At 36.8% G+C, this 22,871-nt stretch overlaps 1 protein-coding gene across 1 annotated transcript in view; it reads right to left on the bottom strand.

Moving 5' to 3' along the window:
• Positions 1-5,454: 5,454 nt before the first annotated feature.
• LOC149069958 (prolyl endopeptidase-like) overlaps positions 5,455-22,871 on the bottom strand; it is a 38,636-nt gene continuing 21,219 nt past the window's right edge. Inside the window, exons 12-19 of the mRNA XM_089250156.1 lie at positions 20,991-21,104; positions 19,888-20,036; positions 18,291-18,407; positions 16,038-16,133; positions 15,810-15,914; positions 8,874-9,033; positions 6,723-6,791; positions 5,455-5,709 (exon numbers count right to left, since the gene is read on the bottom strand). Of these exons, the coding sequence (XP_089106282.1) occupies positions 5,644-5,709; positions 6,723-6,791; positions 8,874-9,033; positions 15,810-15,914; positions 16,038-16,133; positions 18,291-18,407; positions 19,888-20,036; positions 20,991-21,104 (876 nt within the window). The 3' untranslated portion in view covers positions 5,455-5,643. The remainder of the gene's footprint in view (positions 5,710-6,722; positions 6,792-8,873; positions 9,034-15,809; positions 15,915-16,037; positions 16,134-18,290; positions 18,408-19,887; positions 20,037-20,990; positions 21,105-22,871) is intronic.

Below are 22,871 nucleotides of genomic sequence, written 5' to 3'. Positions count from 1 at the left end.
GATCTGTTCTGGAACCCAGTATAATTCCACCCCAAACGAGCAATGCTGCACCACCGTAACGGTGTCGTTCAATGATGTTGTCTTGGTGGTAACGGGTACCTGGCGTTCTCCATATGAAAGTCCGGCGTGAATCAGACTGCAAGCTAAACCTGGACTCGTCGGAAAACATCACACAAGCCCACTGTGACGATGTCCACATTGCATGTTCTCTACTCCAGGCTAATCGCTGCCGACAGTGAGTTGCCGTGAGCGGAACACATATGACAGGCCTGCGAGCATATAGACCAATATCTCCCAAACGTCTGTACACGGTTTGCCTTGAAACTGTGGTACCCGTGGCTGCAGATTGCTGACGAGACAGGTCGGATGCTGTGCTCCGTATGCTTCTTTTGGCAGTTACTGCCAAATACCGGTCTTCATTCGGCGTTGTAACTCGGGGGCGACCTGTACTGTAACGTCTACTGACATTTCCGTTATCTTGGAATCGTTGCCAAAGCCTGGAGATGACACTTTGGGCAATTCCAAGTTCCTCGGATACTTCCATCTGAGTACGCCCACATTCCAGGCGGCCGATAATTCTACCACGTAAAAAATCATCCACATGCGTCCTCTGTGTCATAACTATTCGCTTATGGCACTGAGCGCCTTACAGAACTCTTGTGAACAATTTTACTTCTTTGCCACCATTCCTTATATACCCCCACCCACACTCTCGTCATTGTGACGTACTATCGGCATCATCTGGTGGCTTCCTGAAATTTGCATATCATTTTTGCAGATGTGTGTGATAATTCTACAGGTGAAATTTTTACTTTAGATTTCGATTTCCGTGTGATTCTGAATTATTCTTAATTTATGGACATAATGTATTTTAGGCTTTTTGAAATAAAACACACATAATTTCACGATTAAAGAATGGTAGCTCCGACTCTAGAATAATGCTATCATCCGAATGATATCAATCAGGCGGAGGTTCTGGCCACATTGGAACTTATTCCGCTTCGAGTGCCCTTTTTTCCTAGTGCCCCACCGGTCCAAATTCCTTATAAAATGGCCTGTGTCCTGCATACTGCTACGGGAAACCCTCCACTCAGCCTAGGCTGAGTGGAGCTATATTCAACATATAGCTATATGTTGAATATGACGCACGTCGATCTACAATCCTGCATTTGGGTAGGGAGGTTTGGATGGACGGAATTCTTATAAGACCTGATGCCTACGAAGGGAACGATAGGAGTTGGCTTCATCATCCCAGTGTGGACTTGTTCCAAAATCAAGTTCCTCTGCTTGGTGCTGAACAATGCTCATCGGATGAAGCTATTAGTATATTCACGGACGGTTCAAAAACAGAGACTGCCACGGCCTGTGCATATGCAGTCATGAATGCAGATGGATCTGTTGAAGAGGCTTGGAGAGTCGACAGTTGCGTCAAGGGAACAGCATCTTTCAGGTGGAGGTTCTGGCCATACAAGCTGCAGTAGAATGGGCGATTAAGCAAAATCAGCAGACGACGATATATATTGACAGCGCGTCTAGCATTAATGCGATTCGTGATCAGCGCACTCCACATAAAAATACTCGACGAATACGCAAGCATTTAAACAACCATCCGTCTATCAGTATCAAATGGGTCAAAGGCCATGCAGGAATAGCGGGGAATGAAACTGCGGACAGATTGGCCAAAGAGGTTCTTAATCTCCCAACGGAAGAACAACTCTTGCTGCCTAGCAGTCACATCAAACAGGTGCTAAAAAATGACCTGTTACAAAAGTGGCAACTGCTATGGGACAAGAATGCACATAAAGATGCCTGCAAGATACTGAAACACGTCCGTTGGAATAGTACCATTTGGTCTAGAGAGAAAGTGATTATGATAACTGAGCACGGCCCATTACCAACGTATTTAGAACGTTTCAAGAAGTCGGACAACGCCATGTGCGCTTGGATCTTTATGGCATTACCTGTCATCTTGCCCGTATACAAAAAAATTTCATTTTCGTGCTATCCCCGAAAACGGTCGACTGTGTTTCAAAAGGAGAGTTTTGAAGAGCTATGAGTCTTGCTCGGGTGCGGTGGATTATATTGTTTCTCGATAACAACTTACACTGCATACATACTAAAAGGACTGGCAGTGCGCGTCTTAGAGGTGGGAGCGATGACGAGTTCAAACCGGCAAGAGCCCCAGGGATCGATCTTAAGAGGATATATGATCTTCGACCACGTCGGCATCAACAGAAGTAACCAATAAATGGAAAACCGAAGAAGTTCACCTGCAAGGAGATAAATCACGTCATTGATGGCAAGGACGAAATAAGTGTGATTTACTCGGCTATAATGAATTGTGCTGATCTTAGTTCACCCGGTGACGACTTGCGGCTTAGACGATGACGATCTGCGACTAATTCACCGTGATTCGAAATTTTATATTCCAAGATTATCGGCAATCATTCGATCAATTGACGATTACTAGATTCTTATGAGATGGACGGCTATACACCACCATCTTATAATCCTATTTATAATTTTGATTGCCCATTGGCGTTGATTGTCTAGATTTTATTTATTTGTTATATGACTTCAGGTTGACGATCAATTTTTATGTAATTTATTTTATTTTTTGCTGCCTTCGTCTGAGATGGTCACATTACGTTGTTTTTAATAAAACTTTCCGGATACACCCATCCTTCTCTCGGAAACGCTTCGATATCTCTACGAGATGAAAAACGGGGTGTGTCCGGTCTTCAAAGGTCACCCACCAGGCGGGGTTCGAACCAGGGTCCTCGATGCCAACTTTGGCACATTAGAATTAGGGAGATTTTCAACCAGATCTGAATTCCTTACAAAAAACAGACAAATATAGAAAGGTTTTTTGAAAAACAAAGTAGGAATTTCTCACAAATGAAAATGAAGAGATTTTTCTCCTTCGGGAAAATGTGACTTCGGGTCAATTTTCGCTAAATTAAGTCATTACTATACTAATCAAAAACACTGCATCAAAATATCCTCACCAGGCCAAAACAGGATGCATGATCAGTCATTCCATCGATTGGCATGGCTAGTTTTTGGCTGGCTGTTTTTTCTTTTTCTGGTCTTGGCACATTATGTAATGGCAGAAGGAAAAACAGATGAAAGTTTTTCTTGGCAAATTCTTATGAAATAATTCTCTTCCCCCCTCCAAAAAGTTGGGATTTTTCCGATTTTGGTTAGAATTCGGGAAATACAAGAACTTTATGGAATTGGAAATCTGGGAGAGTTGACAGCTATGCCATAATTTTATATTCTATTTGTGTACCCCCGACCAAAACCAATTAAGATTGGTGAATTGAGGCTGATTGAATACTCAGAGATTGCTGCCATGCCTCCGGAATTTTGTGTATGGCAAGATGTGACATGAATCCTGATGCAGTGTAACATATCCATAGATCCAGGCAGAGAAAAGTTCTTATCTAGTCATTTTAGTGTATATTTACCTTGACACCGCCACCGATCCATGTTGCCAGATTCCGTTTGTCACAATCTTTCAATATTGAATGCAGTATATATGTAAATTTGGCTGACCTCAATGATTTTGAAGCTGATTGACTCCTGTGGGCATGTGTGTGATCGGGATAAGTTCCCCTTAAATACCAGTTGTGTACTGTGAACAATCACCACTACTTTGCTTTTGTTCAAATCATAACGGCAAGAGAAAACAGAGTGCTTTTAGCTCTTCCCAATTCTTTGGACGTTGAAATGGATAGAATTAGGTAAATCTTGCCTTGGTGGTTGCCTCGCCACCCTTGCTGTGGTGCTCAATTGATACAATTTCCTCGCTAAAAATCCTTCTGATGCCTCTATCAAGTTTACTTGTACCAACGATCATAATTACGGCATAACCGTCTCCGTTCTCTTCCTGGACTGACTCGTCAGTGCTCTCTGATGATTCTTGTGGTTCTGTGTAAAGGTGATGGGGATCCACATGGACTTCCTAGCCGTTTGACATTGGTGTTGTGATGACATGGGAAAGTGGTTCCAGTGTGAGAACAGACTTCTTAAAATATTCTAGTCTGACAGATGTCGATTGGATGAGATCAGTTTAATTTAATAACTATGATAAACTTGTAATAAACATTTATTTGCGCTAAACTTTAAAAATTACTGCATTGTGTTATTGAAAGTTCATGTTATATAAACACTTAACTGTAATAAATGTTCAAGAGGAAAATTTTGTGTTACGTTTTTGTTCATTGCCAACCGCCAATGATCTAATTTTATGAAAAATAATAAACCGGGTTTGCAACTAGATTTATTGCACCAGGTTGACTGAAAGATTGGTACTGGTGCCTAAAATTCTATGTGCGGTTGCTAAACTAGGGGTCTGAGAAAGAAAACAGATCATTCTTGTAATTCATATGTCTCTCAATGTAGGAAAAATCTCATTATTCCTAGAAAAGTTGAAAAATTGTTTTTGAATCTGTTTTTCTTGGGGAAAAAAATTCCAGCTCCTAAATTTTTTCTTTTGTGATTTGTCAAGCCCTGTTGCATAACAAAAGGTGAAGTGGTAATGCGGTCAGAACTAGTTTGTATGTGCATGAAAGAAAAAAATCTGCAAGTATGTGTATGTATATACTGTAGTATATACTGTTACATACATACTATATACTGTATGTATGCAATGTAGTAGTATGTATATACACATACTACTACATTCAAGTTCCTAGAATTATTTTATTACAGAAGAATGAATGTAGATAGAACCTGTTTATTTGGTTTTACCTTTGAAGTAACTACTCTGTGCAATTATGCATTTTTGAAAATTGTTCAAACAAAGATGTAAATGCGGATTGCAAGCCTCCTTTTGTCATATCCTCCAGTGCCTTTGTCACTACTTGTTGCAGTTCTTCGGAACCTGAAAATCGTTGCCCCTTAAGCAAATTCTTTATTCAAGGAAAAGGGGGGGGGGGGAAGTCACATGGGACATCATCAGGGTAAGGAAGTTGTTTGTGGAGGTACTGGAATGTGATGTTTTGACAGGTAATCTGACACCAGGAGGGAACCTGTGAGCTAGTGTATTGGCGTGATGGAGCACCCATGACTTGGCCTTCCAAAGATCTAGTCGCTGGTGTCTCACTGTATCATGCAGACGTTTAAGGACTCACAGGCTCCTCCTGACGTCAGTTACCTGTCAAAACATCACACATTCTGACACTTCCACAACCAGTTTATTCTCTCCTGATCTTACACCATGTGACTTTTTCTTCCTCTTTCCTCAAATGAAGAGATTTGCTTAATGGGCAGCGGTCTCAGGTTTCAAAGTGCAGCAAGTAGCAATGAAGGCACTGGAGGATGTGACAAAAAAAGGCTGAATAAATAAACAGGTTATATCTGTATTCATTCTTCCATAATAAAATAGTCTTTGAACTTTTTGAACATAGTAGTAAGTATAAATGATTTCCTCTATACAAATAAAACCACTTTTTCAATTGTTTACAAGAAACTATTTTTATTCGAAACCAATATTATTAACTATGCAATGAGCCACATCATACATGAATTGATTATTTTACATAATCATGAATGAAAATCATGCTAAAAAAAGTAGTGAAAAATACAAAACTTCGTGCTTACAAACAAGGCTGCAAATAATTTTTAATGTTGAGAAAATCAGTCAATGTATTTCAGATCCATGCTGTTGATCATAAAGCAATACATGTCCACGACTTCCTCGATCTACGAAAGGAAAAACACAATACATACCACTTAATTGGTAAGTAGCAAAAAGTCAAGTACAGTACATGCATCCCTCGCTTCCGCTTTACACAATTTCAATATAACACAATTTTAAAAATTTAATTTTAGAAATTGCGGCAAGCAAAAGTTTGTTTGATTTTATTCTTGAAAATGGGCTTGCAAATTAGAAATATGATATAATTAAAATGATAAAATCCGTTGGATTTGTTGATTTAGATGAGACAAGTATGGAAGAAATTCTCGAATTCATTTCAACAATGAACATCTTCTGGTAGCACATCGACAATGCCACCAAATTTTAAATCAAAGAAAACGATCCTAATGAATCAAGAAATTACAGTATTAAAACACACAAACGTACAATAGGAAACGTTTAATAAATGACAAAATTATTTTCAATGAACAGCAAATTTTTTTTAAAGAATAAAATCTATGCACAGATTTATTTTTACTGTCTCTTGTGGGAAAAAAAGTGTCATGTTGAACCATACAACGGCAGTTAAAATTTAATTTGCGAAATAGTTTTCCTCTCAAGTAAACTTTTAAATATAATCGCAAACATTTAAATTGTACAGAATCTGGAAATATACTTGCTGGCCATCCAAAATGCAACACTTTGAATGCATTGTGCTGTAAAACAATTTTTTTTTTTGGTTTTTCAATGGTTTTGTTTTTGTCACAAAATTTAAATTCAGGCAGGTCTACAAATATGCAGAGCAGGTCATTGAAATTTTAAGTATTTTCATACCTGAACACTACATGCACCGAATTTGAAGAAAATTTGAGTTGGTCATGCAACTGACTTTCAATGTTTGTGGTCGATATTTTTATGGAATAAGTCCCCTGCGAAATATGAAATAAAGCACATTTCCTTTTGTGATAATTTACTCATTTACATGTTTACTTTCTCTGGTAAGAATTTCAAACATATAGCGCAATGTATTCTAGATATTCCATTTTGGATGGCCAGTAGTGTAAATACTGGTCTTTACCCTTTTAGATGTTGGTTTACCACCACCATGACCACTTTTCACATCCACACGAATCATCAAAGGATTTGTCTGAAACAGAAGCAATTTCGATAAATCAATGAAGCACACTGATAATTTTTTCTTTTTACGAGAATTTTTCCACCAGAAATAATTAATAACGGCTAATTGTAATGTCCATTTGCCCCCAGGTCGCTGTTTCAATAGTTAACTATTTAATATACAGTATATGGGTCATTCCCAAAAAAGGTGTACAAACTGTTTCCGAGACTTTGTAATTTTTTTTACAAAATTTCAGAGCACTCTGGTGATAATTTTAATTTTTTTTCTAGTTCTTCATTTAATTCCCTGTCATGCAGTGTTTCTTAATTTGTTTCAGATGGTATCTAATTTTTTTTTAAATCATTGCTTGTAGCAAAATGTCAAAATCTGGCTGTCCCTACTTCAGTGTTAAACAAAGAGATGTGGTGCAAACCTGGAATTTTGTTTTAGAAAACCTGGAATCACATTTTCATATGTGTGCCATAGATGAATAAAATTGACAATAAAATTTTGAAAACAAATTTTTTTCTTTCTTATGAAAAACTATTTTTTTGTTCATGTCCCTAAGTTTTTCCCATTTTAAAATGTCCACTCTATTATGGCCATTTGGAAAATATATTTTTATACCAGATTAAATCTGATAACACTTTTGAGCTCATTGGAAGGTTTACTTTAAATGCTTGATCAACAATTTTGGATTTGACTTTTGCAAAATGACTTAATATTCATTTTATGTCTTCAGTACCAGATTTTTCTCTGTCAGATGTCCACTCTGTTACGTCATTATCATAAATAATTAAGATTTTTTTTTCATCTATATCAGCATCTAGTGATAGCACATGATATGCTTCAAAATATAATAAAAGTTTTCGCAAATAATTTAAATTTATAATGGAAAAAAAATAATTTAGGCTAATTTGTCCACTCTGTTACATCTTCCAAAAACTCAACCAACGCAACAGAATGGAAACTATGATTTAAAAACCTCTTAACTAAGAAAACTTTACTTTAAGTTAAATTTAATAACTTACTCTATTTAATTTAAACCCTTTACCACATTCTCCCCCATCATATTTTTTCAGTTAAATACGAAAATTAAATAGTACAAATCATCAAAATCACTGCCAGGCACAGATCCAGGGAGATTTGGCATAAAGGGGCATTTTAGTATGGTTAAAGGTTCATTATATCACAATATGGCAATACATTCTGTATTTTAAGGGACAGAACAATTATTTCCCTATATTATTTTTGTTTTCTGACTCTATCCCCTCCCCCCCAAGTCTCACTGGATACACTCGATCACTAATGTGAGAGACATAAATGTGAGATTTATACCAACATCAAATTACCATTCAATTTCAACAAAAAATTTTGGAAGTAAAAGAAAGTTGGAAATAGGGAAACATGCTTATGTGTGTTGGCAGCACAGTAATTTGAAATATAAATTGATTGCACTATATAAACTGAGATTAATCCAAACAACATCTCCTGAAACCATAGTTGATGATATCACGTGTAGCAGAGAGTCTAAATTCTGTATGTATGGCAAATGTTTGAATTGTCATGACAAGATGGTATCTATGAATGAAATTTCTAAATCGTTGGATGAGAATAGCACTGTACAGTGTGAAGAATGACATCACAAACAAGAAAAAATGGAAAAGAATGACAAAATGATAGAAGTTACAAAAATAACAAAAGAGCAGAGATTGATTAAGTCTGTTAGATTCCACAATGTTTTCCAAAAAGAAATGAAATTGTTCAAGAAACACATTTTTAACACCCAACACCAATATAAAGCTTACCAAATGTGCATTAGAAACATACAAAAACATGAAACTGTTCTTCATGTGTATTTCAGTGAAAATTATAATTGCAAATTATTTTGGTGGGTCAAGAAATCAAGTATGTCTTGCAAGGTATAACTGTATTTGATTGCTCATTCAACATGAATGCAAAACTCTAAAATCACGAAGGAACAAAACTTAGTAATGAATCAAATACAGCAAGAGTATAATGAGGCAAAAAATATCTTCCTGTTTACATAGAGAAGCAAATAAGAGGACGTAATTTTCACTCTATAATACATGATATATATATATGCCTCACCTGTTTTGGACACTTGCCAAGTTTATATTGTAATTCGGCAATAAATTTCAAAGAATGTAAAGGAACAACTCGATCATCATGGTCAGCCGTAGTCAACAAGACAGCAGGATACTGCACGTTTTCACATTCTGGTATTTTGACGTTGTGAAGAGGAGAATACCTAAAGTATATTGAAATTTATTGCTATATAATCATGACAGATACTTAATTGAAGTTGCACTCAGCGAAATGTTCTCCCAAAAGAAATTACTTAGAATAGAAGGGAAAAAAATTAAATTTTTGATAGGCTTGTTCCCGGAAGCAGAACGCTTTGCATTGTTTTCCAACGAGTCCTGACGACTGCAAATGCCATACTATAGAAATTCCCATAATAGTGTTTTATACACTTTACTTAAGTTACAGTGAAGCCTCCTAACAACAACCACCAACGGTACCAAATGTAGCCATTGCTGGGAGGTTACCGTTGTTCAGAGGTTCAGTATTTCTGAAATATGGATTAAATTTTTTGATTGCTTTAAAATTATAACAGCCCATGCTATAATTAATTAGAAAAAGATGTTTTTTGTTGCACAAGACATTTATTTTGTATTGAAGCTGTGAGAAATTTTAACAGAGAACTTTATTTGTGATTTTTTATTGTTAATTTCATTAAAAAAATTTCATGAAGAAAAATGTGTACAGTTGCACCGTAATCCTTGTAGGATTATTAATCCCTAGGATATGCATTCTTCAGATCAGATTCATCTCCAATGCCATCAACTATTTTTGTTATCTAGGGCAGTATTTTCAATTAGCGCCTTTGGTCTGTGACATAGCCACTTGCCTAAGTCTAAACCCAAATTTCTGCTTTCTTCAGAAATGTGTCTAGCACATCCATTAACATCTCCTTAACAAGCATCCGGGATCCACGAACATTTTGAAAACCCATTGGTGTAGGAACAAACCCATGGTTATTTCTAAGGACTAAAGAAAAGGAAAACTTCAAAGCTAATCTTGAGTAATTATTTTTTTGTGATTAAAAAAAATGCTTCTCTCTCATTTTTTTTTCATTTTAATTTCCAAAACAAGGAAATTATTCGGAAATCGTTGTTCAGAGGTATAAGGTTCAGGAGAAAAAAGTGGAAGAAGGCCTGGGAGAAGTAGACATCGCGAGAGAAAGAAAATACAATGAGAGGGACACGTTTTCGAGAAATGAGAGTAGTGATAAAGTTTGTACCGAAGAGACATGAGTTTCGTTGGGAGGGATGTTAGGTGATAAATGAAATAAATGTTGTTTTCTTCTTTTGGGAGTTTAAAACCCAGTTATTTTGCCCTGAAGTAGTAGTAGAAGTACAGCCAAGGACCTACGACAGATAAGAAGACGACGGGGGAAAGTTTGCTGGCGCAGTCGACAGGACCGTGGCTTCAACAACTCAAGGCTGAGGTGAATTAGGAAAAGAGTGTCCATACCACAGTGGAACCACCCCGATTTGTATAGAAGGATAGCAGCAGCAGCGAGCTCCCACACACAGTTTTTTTTCTCGTGAAGTCAACCAGACTACGGTGCTGAGAGGGGCAATCCTGTCTAGGGAAGAGAAGCAAGTATTGTGCAGCAGTATTGAGACGATAAATAAAGATGGGTGTATTTGGCAAAAAGGAACAAGGAAGATCTGAAGTCCATGGCCACCAACTTGTGGGTAGAAGTTCGACCAGAGTTCAATTTCATGCAATTACTGAATGCCATACAGGAAAGTGCGGGACGATGCGAGATCGACATTTTGTCAAAAACAATGTTTTATTCTAGTCTATTTCTACAGATTTTCCTGGTGATGAACCTGTGAGAACCATTGACTCTACTCTACTGTTCACTTCTGGGAGGAAAAAATACTCGTCGTGCCATCTCTGGGTTTTTTCCCGCCATCTCCTCCTGATACAAGCCCCGTATGACGGCACCATTTGATTCGGAACATAGCCGCCAAACCACCCCTCTACAAAAGTGGTCTCATCTCTCAACTACTGCTGCCACCTGGATTTCGTTATTGAAGTGAGCGTTTCACCGTTTGTATTTAAGTGTCGTCACCCATGGACATTCACGATGCAGGATCGACATTTTGTAAAAAACAATGTTTTATTCAAGTCTATTTCCACAGGTTAGTTCGCTTCATATTTTCATACTAACTTATTTCATTTTTATCAATTTAATATTCTTTGTGTCGATCCTGCATCCGACGTTTAAAATTTTTATGTACAGTGTGTTACTATTTTTTGCTCCACCATCAATTTCTTATTTAAAATATATGTGTGTTTTAAAGAAAAACACTTTTCTCTCTGGTACTTGTAACCGCCATTCGAATTTGTTCTATTCAGAACCTCTTCCTTTTTTCCCACTTGGCTAGCTTGCTATTACTGGCGGGAGATATCGAATCCAAAGCTGGTCCTAGGGTCAGCCACTCCCCAGCACACTATCAAAATAGATCAAATCCTTCGTCTGAATTTTCGACTTCTTCGGATAACTCATCCGTTCTCCGTAATATTCAAGACACCCAAGTAGCCATTCTTAACAAACTTACCCTCCTCACCCAAAAACAGGACTCATTCAGTCATTAGCTAAGCGATCTATCCCAGCGTCTTAGTGCAGTTGAGGAGAAACTTTCTCCCGTAGAGGAACTTCAAAACCAAGTCTATGACCTCTCCTCAAATCTCTCTGAACTGCAATCTTCCCTTACCAACAAAGTTATCGATCTTGAGGATTGTTCTTGCCGAGATAACTTGATTTTCCAAAACATTCCTGAAGAATCTGACTTCGAGTCCCCTACCACCCTCGAATCCAAAATCATCCAATGCTGTTCTGATCACCTTGACATAAAAATTTCACCTAGTGAGAGTGACTGCTGTCATAGAATAGGCTCCAAAAGGACCCACGGATCCAGACTTTCCATAATAAAATTCAACAAATTTAAAATCAAAAGTGAGATTCTAAAAAATGCCTCCAAACTTAAAAACACAGCAACATATCTATTTCAAAAGATTTCTCCTTTGATACACGCAAGCTTCGTGGTCAAATTTGGAGAGCCAGTCAAAAATTTCCATGACGAAGGCATTAAAGTAAAACTTATTCACAATTTTGCACTCATCAATAACACCAAATATGTCTGGGATCCTGATATTAACAATATTCGTCCCCGCTCACGCTCCTTCGAACCCTTCCTTGCCCTCCCTCTCCTCCCATATTTCCTCGGTGCCCCCTTTAAGCTACTCCCCCAGAGCAACCCCTCCGTCTACACAACCTTCAAATTAAAAAATATCTTTCAATTGGGAAATATTAACACTCGCAGCCTGAAAAATAAAACAGATTTTCTAGAATCATTCTTACTCATCCATAATCCCCATTTTCTAGGTGTTACAGAGTCATGGTTAAATAATACAATCTCTAATTCCGAATTTTTACCACCAGATTACAATGCTTTTCGAAAAGATAGAAACTCTCGGTTTTTCTCTCTTTTCTGTCTATTTCCCTCCCTCTCCTGATTTCCACCTTTTTGAACAACTGGAAATTATTCTTGAAAAATTTTACAATACACATTCTATTATTATCTCCGGAGGCTGGAATCTTCCTGAGATTGACTGGAAAAATATGAAATCCCTGTCCGGCAATCACAGAATTAATAACAAAGTTTTAGACATCTTCCTTAAATTTAACTTGGTCCAATCCATTTTAGAACCCACAAGAACCACCCTTTACTCCAGCTCTACCTTAGATCTCATTGCTACCTCCAATCATATTTCAATCCTTTCCACTTCCATCTTTGAGGGTTGCTCCGACCATAAAATCCCAGTCATTAACTTTTCCCTCCTGCACTCTATCCCATCCTACAAACTCACCCCTAAACGTAATTTCAACAAGGCAAATTATTCACTTATGCGAAATATTCTTCGCTCTCACTTCAATGATTTCCTATCCATATCCTCTTTTAACAATATCCACACCCTCTGGACCTCTTTTAAAGGTATTATAGACAAATGCCTAGCTACAGTTCCAATTAAAAGAAGTTTCTTCCAAGTATTTTTTTAATCCGTGGATCCCCAGAGACATTATTCATCTAAAGAGGAAAATCTACCGAACAGCTTTGAAATATAAAACCAACAAATCCAATTCACTCAAATCTTTCATTTCAGCCTCCACCCATGATCTCAGAAACCTCATTTCTGTCCAAAAGTCCAAATACCTCTCTCATTCCCTACCCTATTACTTAAAAACCAATCCAACAAAATTCTGGAGTTACCTTAGACATCTAAATCTGTTGGTCCCACTTCCCTCAGAAGTTCAAATAAATATACATCTTCTCCTTCAGAGATAGCTGTTGAATTCAATTTAGCGTTCTGGTTCGGTTTGCCCAATAGACCCCTCTCCTCCCCAATACTCTTTTTTTGATTCTATCCACAACTCGCCCCCAATATCCTTCTCCAAACAAGGTATCCTAAAACTATTGAAAAAACTGAAACCCCATTCTGTTGGTCCAGACGACATCCCAAATTCTATTTTTAAATTCTGTGCTGATGAAGTCGCCGACTATCTTTTAATCGTGTTCAATGTTTCACTAAATTCTGCTACCCGAACGACTGGAAAATCAATAAAATTATTTCTATCCACGAATCGGGTCCACTTCCCAGCAGTCACTTGTTATGCGTGTGGAGCATAACAAGTGACCACAGTCCTAAAAGCATGTATCATGGTGTCGGCAACTGGTGTTGGTGCGAACACTGACACACCGCAGACCACGAGTTTGAAATGTGGTCAGAAGATAATAAGAGACACAGTCGATTCTGAAGTCTAGATCTCAGTCGTTACATCAGATTTGGTTAAGATCGATGACAATGAAGGCAAGGGGAGAATAAGGATCAAGTCCGCATTTGGTGAAAGTGAGATAGCCTATCTGAAGATATGCATGACGAAGATCAGCAATGGCAAAAACACAGATACGTGTTAATTACTTGTGCAGTGTTGAGTTGCTTGATAAATGAAATGTTTATATGTCCGATGGCATACGACACACTCTTGGGAAATTTAAAAGTTCTAAGTCCGATCAATGAGCAAAGCCGTAAGAGCGATGTGTGTACCTCATCTGCAGATTCTAGTGTTGATCGCGAACAGAAGGCCAAGTCCAATGACAGCAATTTTGACATACCTAACGAAGAACTTGCTGAAACACATTTGGAAGAACAAGGAGGGTTACATTGGTCTCATCCTTTAGGAAGATCAAGACCCTGACCACTCGGCTGGAGGGTCATTCTGTACTGTCTCAGGAAATCAAACAAACTCCAAGTCAATGGAGAAGGTACTAAAGTGCACCGAGTCGTGCCCATACCTGCTTCCAAGGAGACCAGATGTGCTAAAATGATCCTAGCCTGCAACATGGTGTTCGAGGAAGTGGCACCCGAGTCCATGTTGCAGTTTATGCCAGAGCACAGTGTAGTCGCCAATTGAGGATCTAAGATACCAGATGTATGTACGAAGCGCTGCCTCTACGGGAATGTGGTGAAGATGACGTTTGCTCTCATTGAGTACAAGACCCATGAATCCGTCAGAAAGTGATCACTCTGAAGGTGGTGGCGACGTCGCTGAGAATGGTGTGAAGGTAGCACCTCTCCTCTCAGATGTGCAGAAGACCAATCGGGACAAGTCTGAGAGCAAGACCTTGCAGCTGAAGAAGATGAACTCAAAACGATATGACGATGGACATCTTGACAAGAGGAGGATATCGGCACCGAACCGGTTTCAGTCTAGGCATGGAATGTCCACGCAATCGGACTGACAATTGTTTTTGCATCCATTTGCCAAAGAAACCAACAGAGCTCCAAACCGGCAGCCAAAGACTGAGAAAGCCAGTAGCCAAATGGCCAAGTCTTCAATCGTCAACAGTGGCGTGCCAAAGGAATTAAGGCAGGGAAAGGTCATCCTTCGCGTATGCCAGTGGCGTGACCACCATCCCATTAACTTTTGGATGAACAAATGTTACTTGCTGTTCAAGGGTGGTCTGCATGATATAATGCTAACCTACCAGACAGCGTCAGGCCCAGGGGACCCGAAAGTGTGATATGCAAGGTAATGCCGACGTCCTGTCACAGTTACCGTTGAGAAAAAGGGTTGGATACATTCTTGAAGCCTCATCATTTAAAAAATGATGGATGTGCTTTTTGATGATGATGTAAGGTTCAGGAGAAAAGAAGTGGAAGAAGGCCTGGGAGAAGCGAACGTCCCGAAAGAAAAGAGAATGAGGAAAAAGGACATTTGAAGAATGAGAGTAATGTAAAAGTTGGTACCGAAAAGACATGATGGTTTCGTTGGGGATGTTGGATAATAAATTAGTGTTTTCTTCTTCTTTTGGGAGTTCAGAACCCAATTATTTCACCCTGAAATCACAGTAGAAGTACAGCCAAGGACCTATGACAGATAAGAAGACAACGTGGGAAAGTTTACTAGAGGTTAATCTTAATGTAAATCCGATGGAATGCATTCTGGTCCAAGAAAATAAGGCAGTTGTTCATAGGTAACCATTATGGGAGCTTTTACTGTACTATGTTTTTTTACGACATAAGTCACTGTTTTCGGTATACTCTGCTGTGTGGGAGGGTTTGTTGTTCAGTCCATTGTCATGCTATAGATATAGATTGGGACATGATCTATATTTAAAGCTCATTTCAAAGCAATGAAAAAAAAAAGGAAAAGCATCAGATACAGGTGTAGTTATATAAGTTACTTAAAATATTGGGAGGGCTTACATCCATGGACCCAATAAGAGTTTCAGGCCAATGACTTCAACTGAGATTCGAATCTTTTCTATTACACATAGCTAAAAAGTTCACAAACCACAAGTGTGCCAATGCTTATAGGTTTGGTGCGTATCAACTCGAGATTAAAAACACATGAAACACAAGAAACAATTTAGAAAAAATCACTTGTATAGTGTGTTGAATTCTTCTTTATTTTCTTCAGAACAACCATAATTCGACTTCCAAGCATAACCAATGGTAAACTTGTGGAACCGCAACATATCAAGTACACTGAAAGAAATACAAGTTTGCATTGAAATATGTCTGTAATAATACAGAAAATAAAATGTTCTATACCCTTTGAAACACAAAACCCACAGTATATTATTAGGAAATCATAGGTGTCCTACTCACCCAACTTGAGCAACAGCACAAGCAAACAAATCGGGCCTCTGGTTTGTACATGCACCTACAAGGAGGCCACCATTTGAGCCTCCGTTGATTGTAAGCCTGTATAAAACCAAAAATTATGATATAATGCATATTGATTGAACCTGGTTGTGAAGACAAACAAGAACTAATGTTTTTTCACCTGTGTTTAATCAGTGCTTATGTTCCTTACCGATTGATCACTTTTAAGATCAACATAAGTACTGATTAAAATGAGGATCTAAAATCATTGTTTCTCATATTTAATTGCTTACATCTACTATCTAAATCTGGAAAAGACCAAAGTTTTGGCCCAGCATTATACACCTTAAATATACTTTATTTAACTCCCAGAATGCTCCCATACACAGAGAGATGACCAGCATAGTAACATGCTCAATCATCCAGGGATGTGGTTACAATTTTTTATTTTAAGACAAAATTTGTTAAATGACATATAGATGGCATATGCATATATATATTCTAGTTTTTTCATTATTTCTCTATTCTCTTACTTATTTGATGGTACTGTATTGGATGGGTGTGCATTGGTGAGTACTGGTATAGTGTCTGCCTACCCCCGGTAATTGATATTTTGTCTGTGATGGGTTTGAGCCTAGATTCTTTGCATGACACCTTCTTTTCAATTGTATTCTATACAATGAATCCTGTACGAAACGAAATGTCAAGAAGCAAATAATATCCCATTTCAGACAGGTTTCCATTTTATAAAAGGGTGTGCATATTCAAACATTAATCAATGAAGGGACTATTTTTTGATTCCATCTGAGACTGGTTTCTATCTCATACTGCATCTGCCTTAGGTTTCACTGTATTTGCAATATACAAGTTTGAGTGCCATAACACAAAAACTGAAAAAAAAATGTTTTTTTTCTTTTCTCACTGCCATTTTGGGAGAAACATTTCCCCCAATTAATTCTACAGCCTGGGAGTTAAAAAAAATATGAGGGTTATTCAGAAAGTAACAATTGGTATAAGCAGAAAAGTAATGTTTCATTATGAATGGCTGGTAACGCTGACTTTGATCACGATTATTTAGCTTTCCTTTCATGGACTTTTGTCATTGCTGTGCCGAGTCTGGTTCAAGTAGCAAGTTTATAAGGGTATTTGTGATTTGAATCGAGCCAATTGCGAAGTGCACTCTGTCATATGCTTCCTGAAATGTATGAGCACCCACTGGATATTCAGAAAGAGATAATCACAATTTATGGAAACCAAATCCTCAAAATGTAACAATGTGGTGTTATGAATTCTTTAGAGTAAAGACTGGTGTTTATGAATATAAGCAATAATCGCTAGAAATGGTGCATTCACATTCATCAAAAGCCAAGAAGCCCAAAACCTCAATTTCAATAAAATTATTTGTTTTCTGGGACACAAAAGTCATTTCTCTGATCTATGACATGCCTCCAGCATCACAGCTAATGCCATTGCATATTGGCAACACCTTCAAGACTTCAAAACAAGCAAAGAGGAATGTCACAAATGTGTTTCTCAAAAAGATTAAGTCATAGTTGCCAACTTTGGAGAATGAGAATTCTGGAGGTTATCGCGCGGATACGAATTCCGCACAACAATAAATGTAAAAGGAATCTTTTAAAACATTTTAGGGATTTTCATTGGTAAGAGTGCAATTTTAGGGATATTTTCCTGTTGCAAAAACTATAACACCGTGCAAGCCATCACTAATCATGGCCAACCAGTAGGTTAAAGTCCTTGGGTTCTCAAAAATCAAATCTCACAAACCAAAAATTAGGGAAAAGGGCATCGCAGGGAAAAAAAGTTTTAAAACACATGGTCTGGACTAAATAAATGTTGGGACAATGGTGGCAGTCACATAGAGAAACAGCACATGCGCTAGTGAATAATTTATGGTAGACGTTTTGCAAAACAAAAATGTTCCGAATACAAAGCAGCCATTATATTTTTACTTTCCAAACACAACTTGTATAAAACTGTGTAAAACTTATTTCAGATTGGAGGCTATTATTTAAAAAATTTTGACAGCATTTGATTGATGCAAAAAAAAAAAAGAAAAAATACAGATTCTCTACATTCTTAAAAACATTCAAAAAACATGTTTTAAATTTATCATTATCAAATGAAGTTATTTTTCATCGTAAAAGCTTTTTCAGATGGGTTTTGATGCACATATCCATCCACACAGGCAGGCATCTCTTCAATTCAATACAATTTACATCTTTCTCCTTGGCTTACTTTTTTGATGAAGTATATTTGTGGCCAATTAGGTATTCCGCAGCTGCCTGGAAATCATCAAAGCAGTTTTGTTTGTTTGCCAATTTTCCACCATCAAACCATTTCTGACCGTACTCACTGTAAGTATTGAAAACAAATAAGTAAATCAGAACTCCACAGTGAGATATCATTATTATACTCATATGTTTATACATTCGGAAATTTTTTAAAAACCTATGGCTTTTACCCAGGCCCATACCTAGGATAGAGCAATACCCTGGGGGCCCGCACACACAAAAGAAAGTGCACTTATTTCGCACATTTCTTAGAAATTTTGACAGTTCCTTGTTTGAAATGATCTGCAAAATGGATACATGCCAACTTCAGTTACAAGCTTCTCCATAGTGACAGAAGAGGCCCCACCCCAATTTTTCCCCTCATGAATCCCCTCTTTAAAAATTCAAATCAATTTTCTCATTTTTCTTCAACCTGACTATATTGGACATTCACCCAGTTTTTAAAGTAGCCTTTTGTTTGGCCTGTTTGCCATGAATATTTCTTCACGAAATCAATGTGTGTGTGTGTGTGTGGAAGTTCTTTGGTTTTTGTGAAATAGTTTACACTATTTCATTTGTTTTTTTTTTTCAATTCAGCAATTAAAATGTTTTTGGTACAAGGACCCACCTGGGGATTTAACTTGCAAATGTGTGGACAGCCAAACAAAACAAACCATTACAATGACTATCAACAACAAGGTTGCTTCAATTTCAAATTCAGCTCCATATTCATTCTTTGGAGATGTAGTCTTCGCTTGACATAATTTTGTACTTGATAGGACAACAGAATTCAGAGAAATCTACGACCACAAGCAAATACTTTTGAAAAAACCAAACTTCCACAGTTTTTCACAATTCACAACAATTTCATATTTTATGGTAGAAACTGAACATTCAATAGTAGTTGGAAAGTATGAAAATGAGGGGGGGGGGGGGGCAAACAACCCTGTTTTTTTTCTGGACAAGAAAACCCTTGCAAGGGGCACCAAATAAAAGTCTGTCCCAGGAAAACATGCTACGGCCTTGTCTTTACCTGACTATAAGATGACCCTCTCCTCTTTCATTTTGATGAAGTAATAGTTATAAAAATGCTGTGAAGAGGGACTTAATAGCAGTTTCAAAAAAAAAGTTTTAATAGCAGCTGCAGCTTATTGCCATGAATGACTGCTGCCACATGCACTGGGTGCCCATTGTTGTGACTGCTACAGAGCAAGTTTATATTCAATTCTTCTACATAGATTAGAATTAGTTAACTTTTCAATGTCAGGAAAACATTCAAGGACAAGAAGGTGGTGTATACATGTGATTATTTTAGGTTTTTTTCCCTTTTGTGATAAAGCATAATGCAGTCGAATCCCATTAAAACGAACCCCAAGAGACCGGAGAAATCACTTCATTATAACAAAATTTTGTTATAAAGGAATTCCAGGTTTTCGCATTGTTCTTATATAAACTTATCTTGGGGATAATATGTAGGAAAATATGTATGTCACAAGTTTTTATTTTAAGGAACATTATCACAACATGCAAAGTCATTGAATAGGCCTAAAGAAAACACTTACTTTCCACCTCTGATGTTAGCTATAGCTGCAACACCACCTAAATTTTTCATAAATATTGTTCTTGATATACTAAAATAAGGAGACAGACCTATCAGAAAACCACCATAGCCATACAAGAGTGCAGGAGCAGATCCATCTTTTACCAAATCCTGGGGAAAAAAAACAAGCTCCTGGATCATTTTATCAACAAGTTTTATTCAAAACTTGCTTTAGGAAACAAGTATAAAATGTGCAGAAACTATCAAAAACAATAAACACAACATATATTTCATTTAATACACAAAAGCTTGGAGAAGTTTGTTTCTTAACACTTTCCCTGGCACCTATATGAGACAAAATCTATCTCGAAGAACCAATATTTTTTTTTATATTCAAAATGTTGTAGAATTCCAAAATTCATAACGAATAATGAATCATTAAAAAAATCAAAAATTTGCAGGAAATTTAAAAAACGAACATAGGCATTATCAGCATGAAGAGCATAGCAAAGATGGTATACATACAGTGAAAGTATTAATTAAATTTCTGCAATAAATCAGGTCCTCATTACTTATGTACAAGCTTTTAGCTTATAACTGCCTGAAACCAAGTCCCTTCAAATGACTACTACAATCAACAACTAAATAACAGTTCAATTGTTTTCACTAATGTCAGGACAAATTTGAAGCAATAAATAATGCAGCATTTACTCAAATCTAGCATGCAAACTGCAGTAAAACCCCTCTTAACAGACATCCCTCAGTTGCAGTCACACACTCGTTTACAGCCAAATAATAATTTCCCCTTGCATAATAAAAGTATGCATTTCAAACCCCTTGATTAATGGTCACCCCCCCCCCTCCTTTCACAAACAATTTTTTTTGTCAGTGAAAGAGGTTTTTACTGTATATATGATATACACCCTCCCAGAATTGAACTTATTTGTATGGACTATTATGTGCATATTAGAATCTAGTAAATACTGTAAATTTTCTAGGCATGGATTGACGCATAAGATTAATTAAGTGAGGGGGAAATTTGAAACCAGAATAAATTACAATGCTCACAAAAGCAGAGATATTTTTACTGCATTAAAGTGATTAGTGTTGCACCTAAATAATTACCTTATGATGAATAATGAACATGGGCACTTCAGTTCCATCTTTGCTCTTATAGAATACTTGGCTTGTTCTAAAATTCTCAGGATCAAATCCTTCGATAGTTATCTCCCTGAAAATCTGGGAAATAAAATAACATTTTTAAAGCTCTAATGATAATAGAACACATTACCAAAAATAAAATCTGCACAATAAATTGATTTAAAATATTTTTTGTAATCATAGCACATACAACCCGGTGCTGTGAAAAATTTTTGAGGGGAAAAAATGAATTAACTAGAATGCAAGAGTCAAACTGATTACATACACAGAATGAAATGGTCAGCTATAGAGAAATCTTGACAAACACTTATTTATGGAAAATCCAATGTTTCTTACAAATGTTAAACATCTTTTTATGAGTTGTTCATTGAAAAAAGACAAAGATTATCTTATCAATTCTCCAACCATTATTAAGACACTAAAGTTAACTGTGGTGCTGAAGGCTTTGAAGGAAACTATGCCCACTTGAGCATAATTTGGAAATGAAATACAGTCAATGTTCATTATAAGAAATACTGTTGTTCCACGGAAAATGTAAGTTATATTGGGAGGTGGTTATATCAAAAGATTGAAAAATAAAACAAGGTTCTTGAGAGAATTCCATATTCAGAGGAAATAAAATATTTTATTATTCATTTTTTTAACTCTGATTAATTTTGGCCATTTCTTTGCAAAAAAGAAACAAAGCCGATTTTGCACATTGTATTAGTTGGAATGGTCGTTATATTGGGTGAAAAATAACACACAGGATAAATAGGAAAACTGGACTTATTGTACACCTAGAAAAGTTGCAATTACACATGGTTGTTATAACAACAGTGTTAATACAAAATTTTCTAAATAAAAATTAAGGAGTTTTTAAGGACTTAAGGAATTTCAAGCAGGAGTCATGGCAAACTTCATAACCTTTTCAGCAATAAAAAGATTAAGTTTTACAGCAAAAAAAAAAAAAAAAAAAAAGGGGGGGGGGCACATATGCAAATTTATTTATTTGCCAAACTGTCCCTCTTCTTAAAAATATAGATGTAGAAGTGGTTCAGAAATTACAACTTTTGATTTGTTACCCAGCATCATAAGAATTCATAAAATAATCAATCTACATACATACTTTTCTATTGTCAGCTCAGTATTCTAAAACTTTGAAGTTTCTGTCAAAAATATAACTCATAACAGCATCACATAAATTCTAAAAATTCTAAAAGTGATATTCATTCCCCTTTCCCCAATTATTCAAAATAAAAATCCACAGCTGACACAGATTTTTCTTACAAAATTATATTTGCACAGCAACTCTTTATTCATCTCTCACTCAAAGTGGATCACCACATACACAAATTCTTTAAAATTAAGTTTTTAAATTTTCTTTCTTGTTTTTTAGTTGTACTCAGAAAGAAATTGTTGCAACATGAGAGCAAATTTCAGGACATTCAACACGATGTTTGGCGATTTAGCACTCGTTATTTGGCGACATTGGTGATTTAACACTCGTTATTTGGCGAAATTTACAAATTAACTTTCATAATTCGGCAGACTAGCTCTTTTAATGAAATGAATTTTTTTTTTCCAACGAAACATCGGGATTTGACGCAATGACGATCGACCATAGTAATTTCTGCTGCTTGCAGTGGTGACTTTTTTCTTTTCTTTTTTGAAAACAGAAACCGCTGTCGGTTGTTGAGAAACACTGGACTAGAGTAAACCATCTTCAGCTGTACGATCAAGGATATGATCGGGGTTTCATGATGAAAAGCCTGATGAGGGGCCGATAATTTGAATAAGGAGCTGCAGTTACCACAATTCGATTTTCGGGGATAAAATCAAGAGCGGGATAAAGTAGACTTTTTC

This window comes from Pholcus phalangioides, unplaced genomic scaffold (genome assembly GCF_987345545.1).
Source record: "Pholcus phalangioides strain wild (caught in Gottingen) unplaced genomic scaffold, Ppha-v1.0 ptg000022l_1, whole genome shotgun sequence".
Taxonomy (NCBI): Eukaryota; Metazoa; Arthropoda; class Arachnida; order Araneae; family Pholcidae; genus Pholcus; species Pholcus phalangioides.
The sequence above is the reverse complement of the archived record's forward strand: the minus strand, read 5'-3'. Positions and strand labels throughout refer to the sequence as shown.